This window comes from Dermacentor variabilis, chromosome 3, assembly GCF_050947875.1.
Source record: "Dermacentor variabilis isolate Ectoservices chromosome 3, ASM5094787v1, whole genome shotgun sequence".
Taxonomy (NCBI): Eukaryota; Metazoa; Arthropoda; class Arachnida; order Ixodida; family Ixodidae; genus Dermacentor; species Dermacentor variabilis.
The window spans coordinates 44,385,236-44,402,808 of record NC_134570.1 but is presented as its reverse complement, the minus strand read 5'-3'; the positions used below and the strand labels follow the sequence as shown (position 1 = coordinate 44,402,808).

General features: G+C 49.0%; 1 protein-coding gene across 1 annotated transcript; it reads right to left on the bottom strand.

Moving 5' to 3' along the window:
- Positions 1–425: 425 nt before the first annotated feature.
- On the bottom strand, positions 426–16,433 carry LOC142573942 (uncharacterized). The gene is made up of 6 exons (XM_075683140.1): positions 16,366–16,433; positions 14,206–14,300; positions 6,640–6,741; positions 5,562–5,612; positions 4,576–4,626; positions 426–1,131 (listed from the first exon to the last, which is right to left on the bottom strand). Exons 1-6 carry the CDS (start codon positions 16,397–16,399, stop codon positions 850–852), a joined length of 615 nt encoding a protein of 204 aa, XP_075539255.1. The 5' UTR covers positions 16,400–16,433; the 3' UTR covers positions 426–849.
- Between the last annotated feature and the right edge of the window lie 1,140 nt (positions 16,434–17,573).

Sequence of the window (17,573 nt, the reverse complement as noted above, 5' to 3'; positions counted from 1 at the left end):
TCAAGAGGGTGCCATCCCTAGGGCGAGGATTTGGACACCACCAAATGACTACAATTTCGCCTCAATGAAAAAAAAAAGTTGTCGTTAACTTTGGGCACGCCCTGGCATTATTATACTGAAAATTACGTCATGAAATGTATTATTTGTAAGTTTAAGAATTTATCCGCATTAAAGAGACCTTGTGAGACTATAGTGCGCAAACAAAATTGAACTACAAAGGAGGTCTCAACAGATCCGTGCCATATCGTAGACAAATCCACGCATCCTTGTAAAAGGAGAAGAAATAGTATCAATGTTGTAGTGGTAGCATATTTCTCGCTAGTAACACTAGTATGAAACTCTATGCTGCACCACACAACCAATGTCGCGACTTAAACCATCAGCATTTTATCATCTTCAAGTCAAATCAAATCAAATAACGGGTTGTAAGATCCCAAACCACTACACGGGTTGTGTGTGACAACGCAGTGAGAGATTCGGAATACTTTTCATAAATCTAAATCTAAGAAGATCTAAGAATGTACCTAAATCTAAGAAGACGCTTTCAGCTTTGCCAACGCCATGAAGATCGACTTCACTCAATAGCAGATCTCACCGAAACATAAGCGGTAGGTGGTTACTGTGCACGTTCCCTAATGAAACAGCTACGAATTGTCATACGCTCGTCGTTTAATGTATCGTCGTTGCGTTAGCGAATAATTACAAGCGAAAAGTAGTGATTCGCGTATACCTAAACTATTAACCTTTGTCAAGAAGAAAAAATAATATTAATAATAATAAAGCAAATAAGCAGAGAAAGCGTGCGTTCTAGGGAGTCTGTACGTAGCAACGTCGGCATTGTTCGTTCGTTCACTTTTTGTCAGCGTTGGCCTCCTCAGAATTTGCTGAGTGGTCAGCCGCGGCCTCTTCAGCGTGCTCCCCGGAGTGGTCCTCTCGTGAACCCGCTGCAGCCGCTTGCTCGGCTTCGGCTGGAGCATGCGCTGCTTCGCGTTCAGCCTCAGCCTCAACGGCTGCAGCCTCCACCGGAACGGGTGCAGCCTGCACCGGAGCAGCTGCAGCCGCCATTGCCTCCATCTCACTCCGCATATGGAAGGCCTGCTGGTAGGCAACCACGGGGTGCACGAAGAGCGCCTGCACCCGCGCACGAACACGTTCGGCGCCCTATGAAGGCCGATTACAGAGACAAATAAAATCGCGTAGACTGATAAATGGCACTTGAGTTGTTCGTCCGAGGCCCCCTCGGGTGCCTCATGGGTGCAATTTTCCTTGGTGTATACAGTGCGGTCCACAGTTAAACGGAACACTCTCGCATGTCTCTCTCTCTCACGTGGCTGGCGCTCTTATTGCGCGTGCAAATTCAAGCTATGTGAGTAGAATAGGTAAGTGTGCCTAAAGATGCCAGCGTCACCAACGACATGTGATCTTCGCATGTGCTCTGTGTCCCGTTTAACAGTGTCGCCCTGTGATGTGCACTTATATACTCGTACTAAACCGTTGTCCTTAACGTTATATCTTTTCTGCCAAAATTAAGCGCTACTTCTGTTAAACCAACCCCCGCAGCCTCTACCACGGCCCTGTACACAGACTCCGAATTTCGAGCCATTACCACGTTACAACCCCCACCACCACGTGCTAATGGTTGTGGTAACATAGAAATGACATAGAATCGAAAGCCTATGTGTAGCGCCACCGGCACTGCTCGTCACTACTAAGTTGGACCGTGAGTGATGCACCACGAGTGAACGATCAAACTCACCGTCGCCCATCGCCTGTTTAGAATGGCTAACCTGGCAGTGGTGAATGTGGCAATTCCGACTAGTAAACTAGAAGACTGGTTGTAACTACTGTGGGCCTACGACTAGCACCTCTAGAGCAGGAATTGAATACGAATCGAATAGTGCCAGAAGAGAATCGAATCAAAGACCGAGTACTTTTTAAACTATATTCTAATAACGAAAACCGCTTTTCACCATCCAAAAAATAAAATTAAGCTCACATCCTTGCAAATTGAGAACGTTAGCAAGCTGCTGTCATTACATTGCACATAATGAAACGCCGCATATAGAAAGCACCAATGGCGCACCAAGAAAAAAAAATTCATACAGAAACTCCTCTGGGAGGTGTCTCGCAGATTATATAATCACCTCAGCTTCACGCACATCTATGACAACACTGATGCATTCAATTGTTCGGCGCTTCCTCGTGCCATTCGGTTGTGGAACACTCTTCCTGATTGCATCGTCTTGGAAACCAATCTCGATAAATTCCGCCAGCTCATAGGTTCATATTCCACTGCCTAACTTCAATAAAATGCATGATGCATTTTCTTTTGTTCTATTTATGTGCTCTCTTGTTTATGAGCTCATTATCTCGCTCATTATCCTTGTATTTTCTGTCCTATGACATTAGAGTGGCTATATTTTCTTTACATTGTTTATCGAAAGAACTGCAACTTTTGCCATTTCTATAATATGTGCACTACCGGTTCTATTATTCTTGTCCAATGCTTTAATGCTTGCACAAGATGTTGTGTATAAATCCTTATACTGTATATTACTATTATATGTATATTATGTTTTGTGATGTGCACACTCTATATACTCTCTTAGTCCTTCTGTGACGCCCCCGTTACTCAATGCCTTGTGCAAGGCCTGTAGGGACATTTTAAATGAAGTACGCGTAAGCATTCTGCCGCTTGCTAATCACCACGGAGACCGGTGTCATTACCAGTGTTACGAAACTGGATCCGGTCAGTACAAACGACAGCGCTGCGGCGACACGAACTGGGCCGGACGGCGGCGCAATTCAGGACGCAAGCGAAGTACTGCAGGGGGCGGCGCCAGGTGCGCTGATGACGTTGCGATCTTTATTGGCCGTTGTCCCTCGTTAGCGCCCTGTGCATCCGTGTCAAACCACTATGAACCGCGACCAAACGCGCACGGGCGGCGGCATGGACCGACCAAACCTACCCTGGAACAAACAAGTAGGCCGTATCTTGAAAGCGATGTGCGATGCCGACAGAGAGTGCCGACTGCTGATAGCTCCGCGCGCTGTGTTTTCGAGGCTTCGAGTTGGAGACACGCGGGCCCATATTTCGAAAGAAATCTGCGAAAGGGGCAGGGTGCGGCGTGTGCTGAGAGCTTCGTCCGTCTTAAGGTACGGACGGACGGACGGTTTTCTAGTTGCGTAAGCACAGAAATGCTTACGCTTTTAAAATTGGCAGTTTGTTCGCATACTGACGCCTCGTCGGTGAGTGCGAATGACCGTTGTTGAGCCAAAAAAGCCCGACTCCCTCAGCGCTGGATAGCATGCTCCACTATTTTAACTTCTTGGTGTTCGTCTCCACTATGGCCGAAGGGGTGAGTGAAAACTTCATTCTAAATGTACGGCGATTTGGGTGGGGTGGGGCCATAAGCACCCCAGCCTAGGTGACGGCCTCGGGTCCTTGGACACGGGCGGCTTCCTCGGCGCGCCGGACGGCCCACAGTTGATCAGCGAGGTCGTGGCTGAGTAGGACCGCCTCCCGACGCACCCCTCGGTTCGAGACTGCCATGTCTACCCCGTTCGTCGTGGACTCCTCCTGCTCTGCATGCCTACAGCATTTGCTGCAGCGCCGCTCTGGCTCCGCACGCTTTACAATCGTCGGACGAATAAATGTAGGGGTAGCAGAGGTGAAAGATAGCCGGGTTCCGATATGTGTGTGTCTGCAATTGCCTCCAGGGCAACCGCCTGTTTCTTGTTTAGTTAGGCGTGCGGTGGTGTGCATTTACATCTGATTAATTTTATCACATTTTTCCTGCGATATTATGTTTGACAGCGCAAGGTTGACGATCTAATATCCACATGTAATAGAACTAACAAATAGCGACATTCGAAGGCCAAATCTAATTGGACAAAATTCGATTCGTAATTCAATATTTTCAAATATTCTCACACCTCTAGAAAATGCCATTTATTCAGCGTTGCTCGCAGTGTTTATCCATATCTTATTTTGTTGTACTAAAGAGGTTCCGTTTTCATATTTAGTTTTGTTGTCCATAGGTGACGCTACAGACAGGCGGACTTCCAAGCTTTTCCCCCATTCAGTGTTTCAAAATGTCAAAGTCACGGTCAGCGAAGTTTTGAGGGGGTTTGGCTATTCAATTACATTGAATTGCTCTGCGGTTCTATTCGGTACATCATCCAATTCTGTCATATTGTTACGAGAGCTCGTGTAGACTTTAGTAATGGCGGCATTTTGAGCCAATCGGAAAGGCGGAAGCAGCGCTCTGAGCCAATCAGAGCTGACAAGATGGGGAATTTGACAATATGGAGAAATTGACAATGTCTACAATAGCAGCCCCCGCAGTCGCTCGGCTCGGCAACCTTTAGATACGCAACTATCGCCACGTGGTGGCGTACTGGTGGGGTTCCGATCCACGCCTCAGCAATAGATCTTTCGGGATAACCGGAGCCGATCTCGAAGGCTATGCTTTTCTCGAAGACTATGCAACACGAAGCGATTGCCGAGCCGAAAATACGTCATAGACGCCTTTATTTTATGCATCATGTATTCATAACCAAAGTGATTCTCACCTCCACACCGGCACTGGCTACGATGAAATACGCCGCGTATGGCGAAAGGACCTGCGTCGTGGGACAAGAGAAACGAAAATCAGGGCGAGAACTCTCTAAACACGTACGCTTGACTAATAATAAATCCACGCTGCCCGGCAGCTCCGAGCAGCCAGTGCCAGAGTGATCGGAGGGCAGCCATCTTCTCTTCCTTTCGGAACAGGGGAAGTAAGAACAGGGGAACAGGGGAAGTAAAAGAATTCAGTTTTGTTCGGCGTATTAATACGTCTTTAACGCGTACATGTCGCTTTGACGAGGTGAGTTTTCGCGGTTCTGTGACGTCGCGTGACAGACGGGCGAGGTGGGCGAAGCCCGAAAGCGGTTGACCAATAGCAGAGGGAGAATGGCAAAAAGACGTCGAATCATAATTATTTTTCTTTCTTTTGGTCGAATCATGGATTATCAGTGTGCACACATCGTATCAGATGGGGTGTTCTCGTGGTTTTCCTGACGTCGCGTGGAAGAGGCGCGAAGTGCGGGCAAATTTTGGGACGAATCGTGGATGGCTGATTGCAAAACTGCAATAGAAAAGATTGGAATAGGTTTATGTTATAGGGCCCCACATTACCTGAACTGAACTCGATTATGAATGCTGCATCTTACACTCCCCAACTGCAGTGTTGGTTTACTCTACTCTTGCAGAATAAACGCACTCTTTTGGGGAGTGGTGTACGAGATATGTCGAATTTTATTTAACTGTGTATGAATAAGCTAGTCCCGTAAAAAAATGGTGGCAAGCACACGCTTCGTAGGCTGTTATACAGGACCACCAGAAATCAAGTAGCCATCTCCAGAAATAGGCGGACGTTGAAGTCAACTTCGGCACTCGGTATGACGTAAGCACCCTGGTCAACGTGACCCGACATAAAATTAGGTGACAGTGCTATCTCCCACTACTAATGACAAAACAAAATGAATCAAAGGACGTTCACGTATTTTGTACACACCTCTTCTCCATGCAGAAGGCCACGCTGTATCTTCGCTGCGGCAGATGTTGCCTTCAAAAAAAAAAAGAGGGGGAACACGAGCGAAACCAAATGTTGGCTACCGCCACCTTACCGAAACTCACTACCGCCTGTGCGCAGTGCCGCCCCAACTCCCTAACCCCTCCCCCCCCCCCACCACCACGCAGCCTTCTCCCCCCTCCTCTGCCCTCCAAAGAACTTACATTATGTATTATAGACACACTAAAGAAAAATAAAAGTCGAGCTAGGCCGAGAAATTGTTTGTCTAGAAGCCTATCATCGTTTTCCGCGTGACAATGCGTCAGTTTTCTATGCGTGGAAAATGTCCACCGCAGCTGCTCCTCAGCTTGAGCTTCCCGTGATGTTAACGCCCATGCGACCTCTCTCTATCGCACTCTCGGTGAATCAGCAAGTGGCGACGGCAAAAGAGAGGTGCCGTAGTCCTCAACTGGGTGACGCCACTCGGATTTTTCATTTTCGTCATTTTCTCGCTTATGAAAGCTCTGTTTCTCACTAAGAATGGCGAGTTCGTTTTCCCAGAACCCTTATCTGTCAATCTACCTGGACTTGATATGTTCCTCTAGTGTCGCTTTAGATTCATCTTCATTTCAATAAAGGAGAATTGACGTGATATTTTCGACGTTCAGTTACTGCTTAAATGGAGGTTCGAAACTTCAAAACATTTACCCAAAAAAACGCTTGCCAGACAGAGGGCACCCTAAATAGCTTACTATAACAGCGTTTCCACAGCAAGTTTCGGCTTTATTTGCGAAGAGGTGTCTGTGTATCGTGACGACATGATGCCTAAAGTTGTCACGTGGAAGCTGGACATTGCGATGTTCTGGCACTGCATCCGACTCGCTCGGCGTCCCAACATGTTTGTACTCCAGCCAAGTTCATTTCCAACACGTGCAGATTAGTGTTGAAGGCCACCCTGGCTAGAAAGCTACCGGAGTGCAGCCTCACGAGGCCAGGGAGGCTCGCTGTGAGGCCCAATGTAGCAGCATAGCAGGCGATTGATTAATATAATCGAAGCGTTGGAGTTCATCGTTTCACTCACTTCGAACGGGTCGTAGAGCAAGTAGGCAGCGGCGTACAAGAGCATTCCTACAAGGCGCCCAAGCATGGCTGTCGAGCTGAATATCATGAGGCTCAATCTGTCCTGGTAGGAGAAAGTGGTTACAGCGTTGTGATCGAGGGGGCATTCGTGAAAGCCGAATGATATGTGGTAAACGTTCTTCAAACTCATCATAGCAACGAGAAAGACCATCAACATGATTATTCTGTTGCAGATATATCTACTGCTGCTTTTCGGTAACATGGTTTCCCCATTTCAGCGCAAAACATAGCCTTTTGCAGGCATGAACAAAAGATGACACAACAAACACGGCGCTGCATTGACAAGTTAATTTCGAAGCTCTTGACCCTTTCCGTACCAGTCAAGGCACTTCACTGCACATGCATGCAACAAGGACATAAAAAACAAAACCAGAAGATGTTTCAAAATTACGATATATCAACTAAAGCCGTATTGCACATATAGATTTTCTTGAAGACACTTCAGCAAAGATCATTCATTTTTTACGTCATTTAACATTTAATTATATTTCAATTATTATGTTAGTTCACATGTTACGACGCTGATATAGATGCCGACCGGTGTTCGTTGTACGTCAAATTGCATCGGCTCTTAATGCAACTAGCCTTGTTTGTCTACTTCCGGCATTTTGAGCCGATCTATCTATCTATCTATCTATCTATCTATCTATCTATCTATCTATCTATCTATCTATCTATCTATCTATCTATCTATCTATCTATCTATCTATCTATCTATCTATCTATCTATCTATCTATCTATCTATCTATCTATCTATCTATCTATCTATCTATCTATCTATCTATCTATCTATCTATCTATCTATCTATCTTGTTACGCCAATTAACCCCCTCGCCAGACATCTTGACAGTGACTCCCCAGAATTTTTTTTTTTTTATATGTGACCAACACAGAACAGATGTCGTGGATCTTCTTGGTTAACCTTTTTATGACGGCACCCATGCAGACACACGAAAAGAATCGCATATCTAGATGCGCCAGACACATCGAGAATATATGCATAATCCATGAAAACAAAAATATTTGCTGAAACTTTTTCAGCAAGAGGGAGGAAACCTGAATCAGAAAATTACCCGACGCGGTGGTTTAGCGACTATGGTATTGCGCTGCAAAGCAGGAGATTGCGGGATGAAATACCGTTCGTGGCGGCCGCCTTTCGACGGGGGCGAAACGCAAAAACGCCGGTTCCATGTGCATTGAGCACGCGTTAAATATCCCCCTGGTCGTCAAATTTAATCCGCCACTACGGCATGCCTCATTATGAAGTAATGGTTTTCGTTAGTAGAAGCCCAGAGTTGAATTCCGAGGCAGAAAACTGAAAGTGAGCTTGACCCCAGGCCACCTAAGGCTTTTCTTGCTTTCATTTTTTTAATCGTTGCCTCTTTTCCCGAATTTGCGGGCGCTGCTTTGGTCTTGCTAGCGTGCACCTACTGGGTTTCTTGCAGCACCAGGAGATGACACTCGCCTGCGCGTATCCCAGGGTATAAATATTCAGAGTAGAAACGACACCGTTATATGTGGCCTTTTTAGAAATTAGAGGAGCGTATGACAAAGTAGACTGCAACATTTTGGGGGGCATTCTGGAAGGAGAAGGCTAGGGCGACGATTGTATGCAGCGTTTGAGAGAGATTTATTTATAAAATACCGTCTGCGTTGAATGGGAAGGGGTGAGGAGAGAGGAATAAGTTGATACCGCCAAGGGACTGAGGCAGGGGTGCCCTTTATCCCCACTGCTGTTTATGATGTACATAGTCAGGATGGAAAAGGTGCTAGAGGGAAGTAATATCGGGTTTAACCTCTCCTACAAGCAGGTGAGTTCAGTAGTTGAGCAGCAGCTTCCAGATTTGTTTTGTGAGGACGACATTGTGTTGCTAGCTGACAAGTAAGTGTTGCTAGCTGACAGTGACAGCACGGCATCGCCGACGGCGACGGCGCAGACGCGCCTCGAGCGTCCGTACGATTGCTACGGGAATAAAAGCTGAACGTTGTAGAGAAAGCTCGTGCAATATATTGTCACGTGTAGAAAGACACAGACGAAAGAGGCTATTTACAGACTATTTACACTAGACTGGAGCCAGAGCGCTAGGCCGACATTCACTCGCGCCAAGGGCACAGACCCACTTCGTCGTCGTTCTAACGGCGGCTCGTCCCTTGAGCATCGCTCGATGATATCGTAATACTACCCCCCGGCGGCAAAAGTGCCGTCACGGTGCTGTTAAATATCCAAGGGGCGTGGAGAGTTGTAGGGTTTGAGTCGGGCGTCGTGGACAATGTCACTGGTTGCCACAACAGAGGACGTAGTGGGCGTGGCTAGAACGATTTCGTAGGTGACATCTGTCACTTAGCGAAGCACGCGATATGGGCCCGTGTAGCAGAAAAGCAGTTTTTCACAAAGGCCAACTTAACGCGATGGTGGCCAAAGCAACACGAGGGTGTCGGGCACAAAATTGACATCACGGTGACGGAGGTCGTAGCGCTGTTTTTGTTTGTCTTGAGAGACTTGTAGACGAGCGCGCGCAAGTTGGCGAGCATGGTCAGCATGGGCGATAGCATCACGGGCATAAGCGCTAGTTGATGCTGTGGTGGACAGAAGCTCAGTGTCCAGTGGTAGCGTCGGTTCACTGCCATACAAGAGGCAAAAAGGAGAAAAGCCAGCAGTGTCGAGACGGGAAGAGTTATACGCAAAGGTGATGTAAGGTAAAGCCTGGTCCCAGTCACGGTGGTCGTCTGAAACGTATTTGGATAGCATGTCTGTAAGGGTGCGGTTCAAACGCTCAGTGAGGCCGTTCGTTTGAGGGTGGTAGGAGGTGGTAAATTTGTGTTGTATTGAGCAGGCACGCATGATGTCGTCAATGACTTTGGCTAAGAACGTACGGCCATGGTCTGTTAGCAATTGACGCGGAGCACCAGGATTCAAAATGATATCATGCAGGAGGAAGTCCGCAACATCAGTTGCGCAACTGGTCGGAAGAGCGCGGGTTACGGCGTAGCGGGTCGCGTAGTCCGCCGCGACTACAACCCACTTGCTTCCTGATGTAGATTCCGGAAATGGGCCGAGAAGGTCTAAGCCGACACGATGGAAGGGCTCGGCAGGGATGTCGAGCGGTTGCAGGTAACCAGCGGGGAGCTGGGGAGGCTTCTTGCGTCGTTGGCAAAGTTCACAAGCGGCGACGTAACGTCGTACGGAACGGGCAAGGCCCGGCCAGAAAAAACGGCGACGTACACGGTCATAGGTTCGAGATACGCCGAGGTGTCCTGCCGTTGGTGCGTCGTGAAGCTCTTCTAAAACGGTTGAGCGGAGGTGTTTAGGTATGACAAGCAGGAACTCAGAGCCGTCCGGATGAAGGTTACGACGGTACAAAGTACCGTCGCGGAGGACGAAGAGGCGTAGTGTGGCGTCGGCCGGAGAGTGTTCAAAACGGTCGATGAGTGCTTTGATGTAAGCGTCACGACGTTGCTCGTCGGCGAAATGAAGCAGCTGCGACACAGAGAATACGCAAGCAGCACTGGTAATTGGAGGAGTCAGGGTCGTCAACAGGGTAACGCGACAAGCTGTCAGCGTCTTGGTGCAGGCGGCCAGACTTGTAGACCACGGAATATGCAAATTCTTGTAGCCTCAAAGCCCATCGACCAAGCCGGCCTGTAGGATCTCTTAGCGATGAGAGCCAGCTGAGAGCATGATGGTCAGTGACTACGGAAAAAGGGCAACCGTAAAGGTAAGGACGGAACTTCGCTACCGCCCAGACTACAGCAAGGCATTCGCGTTCCGTAATGGAATATTTGCGCTCCGATGGTGTGAGGAGGCGGCTTGCATAAGCAATAACGCCATCCTGGCCACGCTGACGCTGGGCTAAGACGGCACCTACGCCATGACCGCTGGCATCTGTACGCAATTTTGTAGGGGCGTCAGGGTCGAAGTGGGCGAGAATGGGTGGTGAGGAGAGAAGAGAAACGAGACGAGAGAAGGCGGCGGCTTCTGCAGTACCCCACCAGAATTGTACGCCTTTCTTCAAAAGATTAGTGAGGGGTCTAGCAATTGCCGCAAAATCTTGAATAAAACGACGAAAGTACGAGCATAGCCCTACAAAACTTCGGACGTCTGCGGCTGTCTTCGGAACCGGAAAGTCTCGGACAGCGCGAGTTTTGTCGAGATCAGGCTGTACTCCGGAAGCGTCAACGAGGTGGCCCAGAACAGTAATTTGGCGGCGGCCGAAACGACATTTGGACGAGTTACGTTGCAGCTTCGCCTTTCGAAATACATCAAGTATAGCTGTTAGACGCTCAAGGTGAGTGTCGAACGTGGGCGAGAAGACGATGACGTCGTCGAGGTAGCAGAGACATGTGGACCATTTGAAACCTCGGAGCAAGGAGTCCATCATACGCTCAAAGGTGGCAGGGGCGTTGCATAATCCAAACGGCATTACTTTAAATTGGTATAGTCCATCAGGTGTGATGAACGCGGTTTTTTATCTGTCCATATCGTCAACAGCAATCTGCCAGTATCCAGAACGAAGATCAATAGAGGAGAAATAGCTGGAACCGTGGAGGCAGTCAAGGGCGTCGTCTACACGTGGGAGCAGGTAGACGTCCTTCTTAGTAATGTTGTTCAGATGACGGTAGTCTACACGGAAGCGCCACGTGCCATCCTTCTTCTTAACCAACACTACAGGTGACGCCCAGGGACTCCAAGAAGGCTCAATGATGTTTTTGTCTAGCATTTTGTTCACTTCGCTTTGAATTACTTGGCGTTCAGACGCAGAAACTCGGTACGGTCGTCGGCGAATAGGAGTAGCATCGCCAGTAAGAATCTGATGCTTGACCGCGAGCGTCTGGCCTAAAGGGCGATCGTTGAAGTCGAAAATATCGCGGTAGGACGATAATACTTCGCAAAGGTCTTCAGCCTGCATAGAGGACAGGTCCGTCGCAACCATTTTCTTTATGTTGGGATCAACGCCCGAGGCTGGCGCGAGGGGCATGCTAAGCTCGCGAGATCCATCGGTCGATAACGCTGCCACGTATTGGTCGCCGAGACAATCAATGGTGGCAAGGCAAATACCTTGCGGTAGAATTTGCTTTGCCAATCCAAAGCTACAGGCAGGCATGCGAGTGTGGTTCGCAGTAATAATAAGTATACTGTGAGGCACAGTGACGTCATACTGTATGGGGATGTCGGGCAGAGGAGTTACGGCCATCAGGAACTGGTGGGAAAGACAACAGGTCAATGTAGGCTATGGACTTTGGCGGCAGGCGAAGAAAGCCGGTGGAGCGTAAGCGGCAGCGGGGTGCGTCAGAAGGTTCTGCGAGCATGGGCAACTCAAGGCGAAGGGTACTGGCAGCGCAGTCAATAAGAGCAGAATGGGCGGAGAGAAAATCGAGGCCGAGAATGAGGTCGTGGGGGCAATGAGCAATTACGGTGAAGAGAACAGGAGTGTGGCGGCCGGCGATGCTGACACGTGCCGTACACCTGCCGATGAGTACCGCCATCCGCAACGCGGACGACGCGTGCCGACGCTAGGGTGAGGAGCTTGTTCAGTCGTCGTCGGAAGGCAGCACTCATAATAGAAAGATGTGCCCCTGTATCGATGAGTGCCGTGACAGGATATCCATCAACGTCAACGTCAAGAAGGTTTTGGTTCGTGTTTAACGTGAACAGAGGATTTGAGGGCAGTGTCGACAACGCAGTTTCACCTCTAGAAGCTGCAGTGCCTAGTTTTCCGGCTGGGCCCTGGAGGTGATAGGCGGCGAAGAGAAGCGGCGGGGTTGGGGCGAACGAGACTGACAGCGTCGAGGTGAGGGCGAGCGGCTGTGGCGAAGGTTCGGAGCAGGAGCATCAGCGGCAGTGGGTTCACGGCAGGTGGCATAGGGAACAGAAGGTCCAAAGGTGCGGGAATAAGTGGCGGCGTATGTCCGAGGAGGCGGAGACCATCGGTCGCGGCAGTGACGAGCGACGTGGCCGATGCGACAGCAGTGAAAGCAGATTGGTCTGTCATCAGGGGTACGCCAATCGGACGGGTTGCGGCGAGATGTGGCGGAAAAGGACTGTCGGGGACGAGGAGAGCCGCTAGAGAACTGGGGGACATTGGGCTGAGAAGTTGAACACACGGAGTTCAGACCCATGTTCTCAAATTCCTGTCTGACGACGGCCTGAATCATGGCAATCGTGGTTGCTGGCGGATCGGGAGGCGTCGTGGAGAAAGCTGGCGAACAGACGGCCTCGAGCTCGCGGCGAACAATACGGGTGACGTCGTCACAGATGGTGGCCTGACGCGATCGACCCTCACATGTCGACGTAGCAGCGGTGTTGGGTAGCCGCGTGATGTGGTGTGTGATACCGCGGCTCTTGGCTTGTTCAAGGCGACGGCATTCTTTAATGATGGCGTCGATTTTCGAGACATTGCCGAAAACAAGCAAATTGAAAGCGTCGTCGGCGATGCCTTTTAGGACATGTGACACTTTATCTGATTCAGACATAGCATCGTCAGCTTTGCGGCATAGAGCCAAGACGTCGAAGATGTATGAAACGTACGGCTCTGTATATGTCTGAACACGAGACGCAAGAGCCTTTCTCGCGGCAACCTTGCGGCCAATGGGGTCGCCGAACAGCTACCGTAGCTTTTCTTTGAAAGAGTCCCAACTGCTTATCTCGTCGTCATGCGTCTGGTACCACACGCGTGGGGTGCCACCAAGATAAAAGATGACATTGGCGAGCATAATGGTTGGGTCCCACCTGTTATTAGCGCTGGCATGTTCATATAGCTTGAGCCATTCGTCAACGTCCTGTCCCTCCAGGCCAGAGAACACACCAGGGTCGCGATGTTTGGGCAACCGTGACGATTGGAGCAGTCGGACCAGCCGAAGCCGTTGCAGAGGCGGGCTCGTCACCGGGAGGCATGGTGACAAGCTCGATGTACCGACCACTCCGGAATTCCGTGGCGAGGACGGGGATCGCTGACCTCCACAAGAATGTTACGTGTAGAAAGACACAGACGAAAGAGGCTATTTACAGATTATTTACACTAGACTGGAGCCAGGCCGCCAGGCCGACATTCACTCGCGCCAAGGGCACAGACCCACTTCGTCGTCGTTCTAACGGCGGCTCGTCCCTTGAGCATCGCTCGATGATATCGTAATAATATTGACACAATTATTGAGCAACACCTTTGCATTCCAATAAACAGAAGACGGCGAGAAATCAATGCAAACATTTGCGAATGAATTTTGCGGTCTTTTAGAGGTCTTTTACAAAAAAGAAAGACCCTTTTTAGACTCTAAATACGAACAAATCATTTGTTTGGTCTGTTAAATCTATGAGTGCGTAACTGTGTTCCGTTTCTCAGCGAAGTGCACAAAGCACAGCTGCGTGCGCCGTTTCTCGGGAAGCATTGCGCTTTAAGTTCCAGAGTCGGCACGAGAGAAATCCCATCTCTACCTTTCGCCATTTCCGATCAATGAGGCCTACCTGTTGTGATTATGCATTTGAAATGAGCCTTAATAAGACCACTGCACCTGAGCGGCGGCGACGATCCAGACGACGATGAAGCCCACGTTCACCGTCCTTAGGAGGCAGCCGGTGCCACGAGACAACCAGACGTAGGGACGCCCTGGCAGACGAGATCGCGTTAGATCAAGTTGGATTAATCTAGCTAAACGTATATTACAGTCCTCCTCACTGAGAAACAATGGCGCTGGGACCTCGAGACACGAAATTGCTGGATTCATAGCTAGTCGCTAGATTCATAGCAATGGGACTATGAAGTACACCCTACGCAAACTAACGTATCGGGCTCGGAAACCGCGGTTTTCAACTATAGTCGGTCACGTACTATGTATGACAAACAAGCTCTGCCCACAAAAGCCCAGTGCAGTTACCTTTCGCTTCTAAAAGAGAGCCGAGCAAGATGGAGTACGCTCACAGTTTAACAACTTCACTCTGTTAACGTGTTTGCTAGGCTAATTGGAGAATAAAAACTCGTTGTCCCAAGCAAAAATATCACACTTGGCTGAGGCACTGATACCAAGATAACTCAAAAAATTTTGCCAAGATGCTCAGGTTTCACCACAAAACCATTGAGACAAAGACACGTCTGCACGGAGCAGAAGGCCGTTTTATGACGCGCAATACGGCTTAAGGTAACAGAAAGGAGCAAATCTAATTAATTGGCGCATATATGCTAATTCTGTTTGAGTATGAAAGCGTAAATATGACTTTTTTTTTTAATCTTGGGTTGCCATTGACTAAAGACCACATCCTCCATGACCCTTCCACGCGCCCTCTTTCGCGTGTTGGTGAGCGCATCGTAGACGAAGCTGACAACCTTTTCATGCTTACAAACAGAGCTCCCAGAAGACTTCCGGTTAAGCCCTCAGAAGCGGCATATGTTACAATAGCCTATAAACTTGGACCCTCCAGCTGGCACCAGTTTTGCTGCAGAGTTGGAACGTTTGACAGGTGAATTGTAGCGTTAAGTGCAACAAAAAAAAGCCCCTACATGAGCTTGATGTTCAGCGCACGTTCCTTATGTCTGAAAACACCAAGAATATGTGCCTGGAGTATACTATGCGACAAAATACTTTTTTCTTGGCTAACCGGACTGTCGAAGTTGGCAGACCGGAAGTTCCCTGGGGTCATGAACACACTGCTGCCACATCGCGGATGCAAAAAATTGGAGGACGCTTAAGCTTCGCCTTCAAGAGTGGAACGCGACAGCGTTCCCGTCGAACCGCCAAGGGGTGTAAGACAATGGGCTACGGCGCAACGACTACGCGCCCCGCATCGGACGCGGTGAGCGTCGAGCAACGCAGCGTTCGGCGCGACAACGAAATGTGCGCCTGAGCAAGCGACGCACACCTTAGCCTTAGAAATAGCTCGTTTCTAAGGCAACGCCGCGTTCACTAGAGGCGAGTGTGAGACGGAGACGTTACCACTGAGCCACGAGTTTTTTTGTTTTTTTTTAATAAAGAAAAAAAACTCGTGGCTCAGTGGTAACGTCTCCGTCTCACACTCCGGAGACCCTGGTTCGATTCCCACCCAGCCCATCTTGCAAGTTGTTTTTTATTCATGAAGTGCCTGCTGGGATTTATCGCTCACGGCCAACGCCGCCGACACCGACACCGACGACACCGGCTTTTCTGCGACACGAGCTCCTTAACGCTGTCGCGTTAAAAGGTCTATACTGCATGCAGCAAGGAAAACAGCGCACATGATAAGACGCTTCCACGAGTACCGAAACAACGCTGGTGGACGCATGAGGTGGCCGTGAAGTGCCACCTCATAAGCGTGAGGTGGCCGCATTCAACAGTACGCAATATAATCCCGGGTGCAATCGGTGGAGCTGCTAGGGAAAAATAATGTAAACTGCAGTATCGTTTGAGCGCTTCACCTACGACGAGTTCTGCTTGCACTAGGACCATCAAGAGCACAGCAAAGGTGTGTCAGGAGTCTTCCCAACACTGTCCGACTGCACCGTATCGTGTTGAAATCGCCATTATGTCATCTGTGATCGGTTCCCAGGGCGGCTGCGACCTTTCTCACAAAGAGAACATGCGGGAATTACAATGACAATAGGTGCAGAAAATACGACAATAACCCCAATAGCACCGCCCCCTTGCATTGACTCGCGCGTAACTGAATTTGCGCCTCACAAATTCCGATTTTGGAGTACTCACTATTCGGATTGCCAAGCGATCCCAACGCTATCATGAGCGTCGCCACTTCGACGATCAGGCATGCGACATTGAGTAACTGCAAAAAGCCCGAGAATTTCAGATATTCATGGTTAAAAGCAGCGCAAATATAACGGAAACGCAAGAGAGAGAACTACACAGGATGACACAAGATGGCACAAATACACAAGATGACACGCGTTCTTTCAAAACAAAAACGGTTTACAACCTCATGAACGACAATGTAGACCATATGTCATATTCAGGTATACGTGAATCAAAAATCACGTGACATCATTGAAGCTCTCCGGATAAAGAAAAATCACGAACATTGTATTTCCGTACCATCTATCAAAGTGCACGGTTGTGCAGTTTGATAGATGCACAACCGTGCAGGAAAAAAAACGCAAGAGCTTAATATTTATTCGCGCGTTATAAAGAGGCAGTTCTGTCTATTGATTGTCATTCGGGCAGCAAAAGAAAAAGACGTTTGGCCATCCCGACTGGGTCAAGTCGGGGCTTTGGACATTTATTCAAAAGTCGGGACTGTGCCGCTGTATTAGGGGCGGATGCCAATTCTATGCGTCATCAGTGTCAAAGTCCATCGTGAAGCACAGCTTCGAGAGGGTGTCCTTTTGAAGGCGTTGCTGCTCTTTACTCATTTTATTCGTTTGTTTCTCCTCGATGCTTTTTTTTTCTTTAAGTGACACAGGAAAATAGCGACCATAAGCGGTACTCGTCAAGGACACTTCTCTGTGTCGGCCCCGGTGGATCCCTGCGTACGAGCCCAAAGGTTCGGCGGACCGCAGTTTTGTAACGTTCTTCAAGGATTGGCGGAATTAGAGCGAGGAATAGCGCTGTTTTTCACGGCCTGTCCGGGCCTACACTTACCGCATATCCAAGTGCACATTTTCGAGCCGATTGCCTGCTTTTGCTTGGTGCGCATCCCATATGTCCGGCAGTCCCTCTTCTTCTTCTTCTTCTTATTCATCCGCTTCTAGCATGTATTACTGCTGCTGCTGCTGCTGCTGCTGCTGCTGCTGCTGCTGAAGAAGAAGAAGAAGAAGAAGATGATGATGATGATGACGATGACGACGACGACGACGATGATTATGATGATGATGATGATCCTTTCTTAAGGGGCGTATCCACTACGGCGGATAGGCCAAGAATCGATCAACAGGAGCTAGATGAAAATAATTTGAAGATGA

Coding starts and splice junctions, on each gene's coding strand:
- LOC142573942 (XM_075683140.1), bottom strand. CDS start 16,399: ATGATAGCGTTGGGATCGCTTGGCAATCCGAATA. Junction 6,742..14,205: donor GGATCGTCGCCGCCGCTCAG/GTGCAGTGGTCT, acceptor TTCTCCTACCAG/GACAGATTGAGCCTCATGAT. Junction 1,132..4,575: donor TAGCCAGTGCCGGTGTGGAG/GTGAGAATCACT, acceptor GCGCGGGTGCAG/GCGCTCTTCGTGCACCCCGT.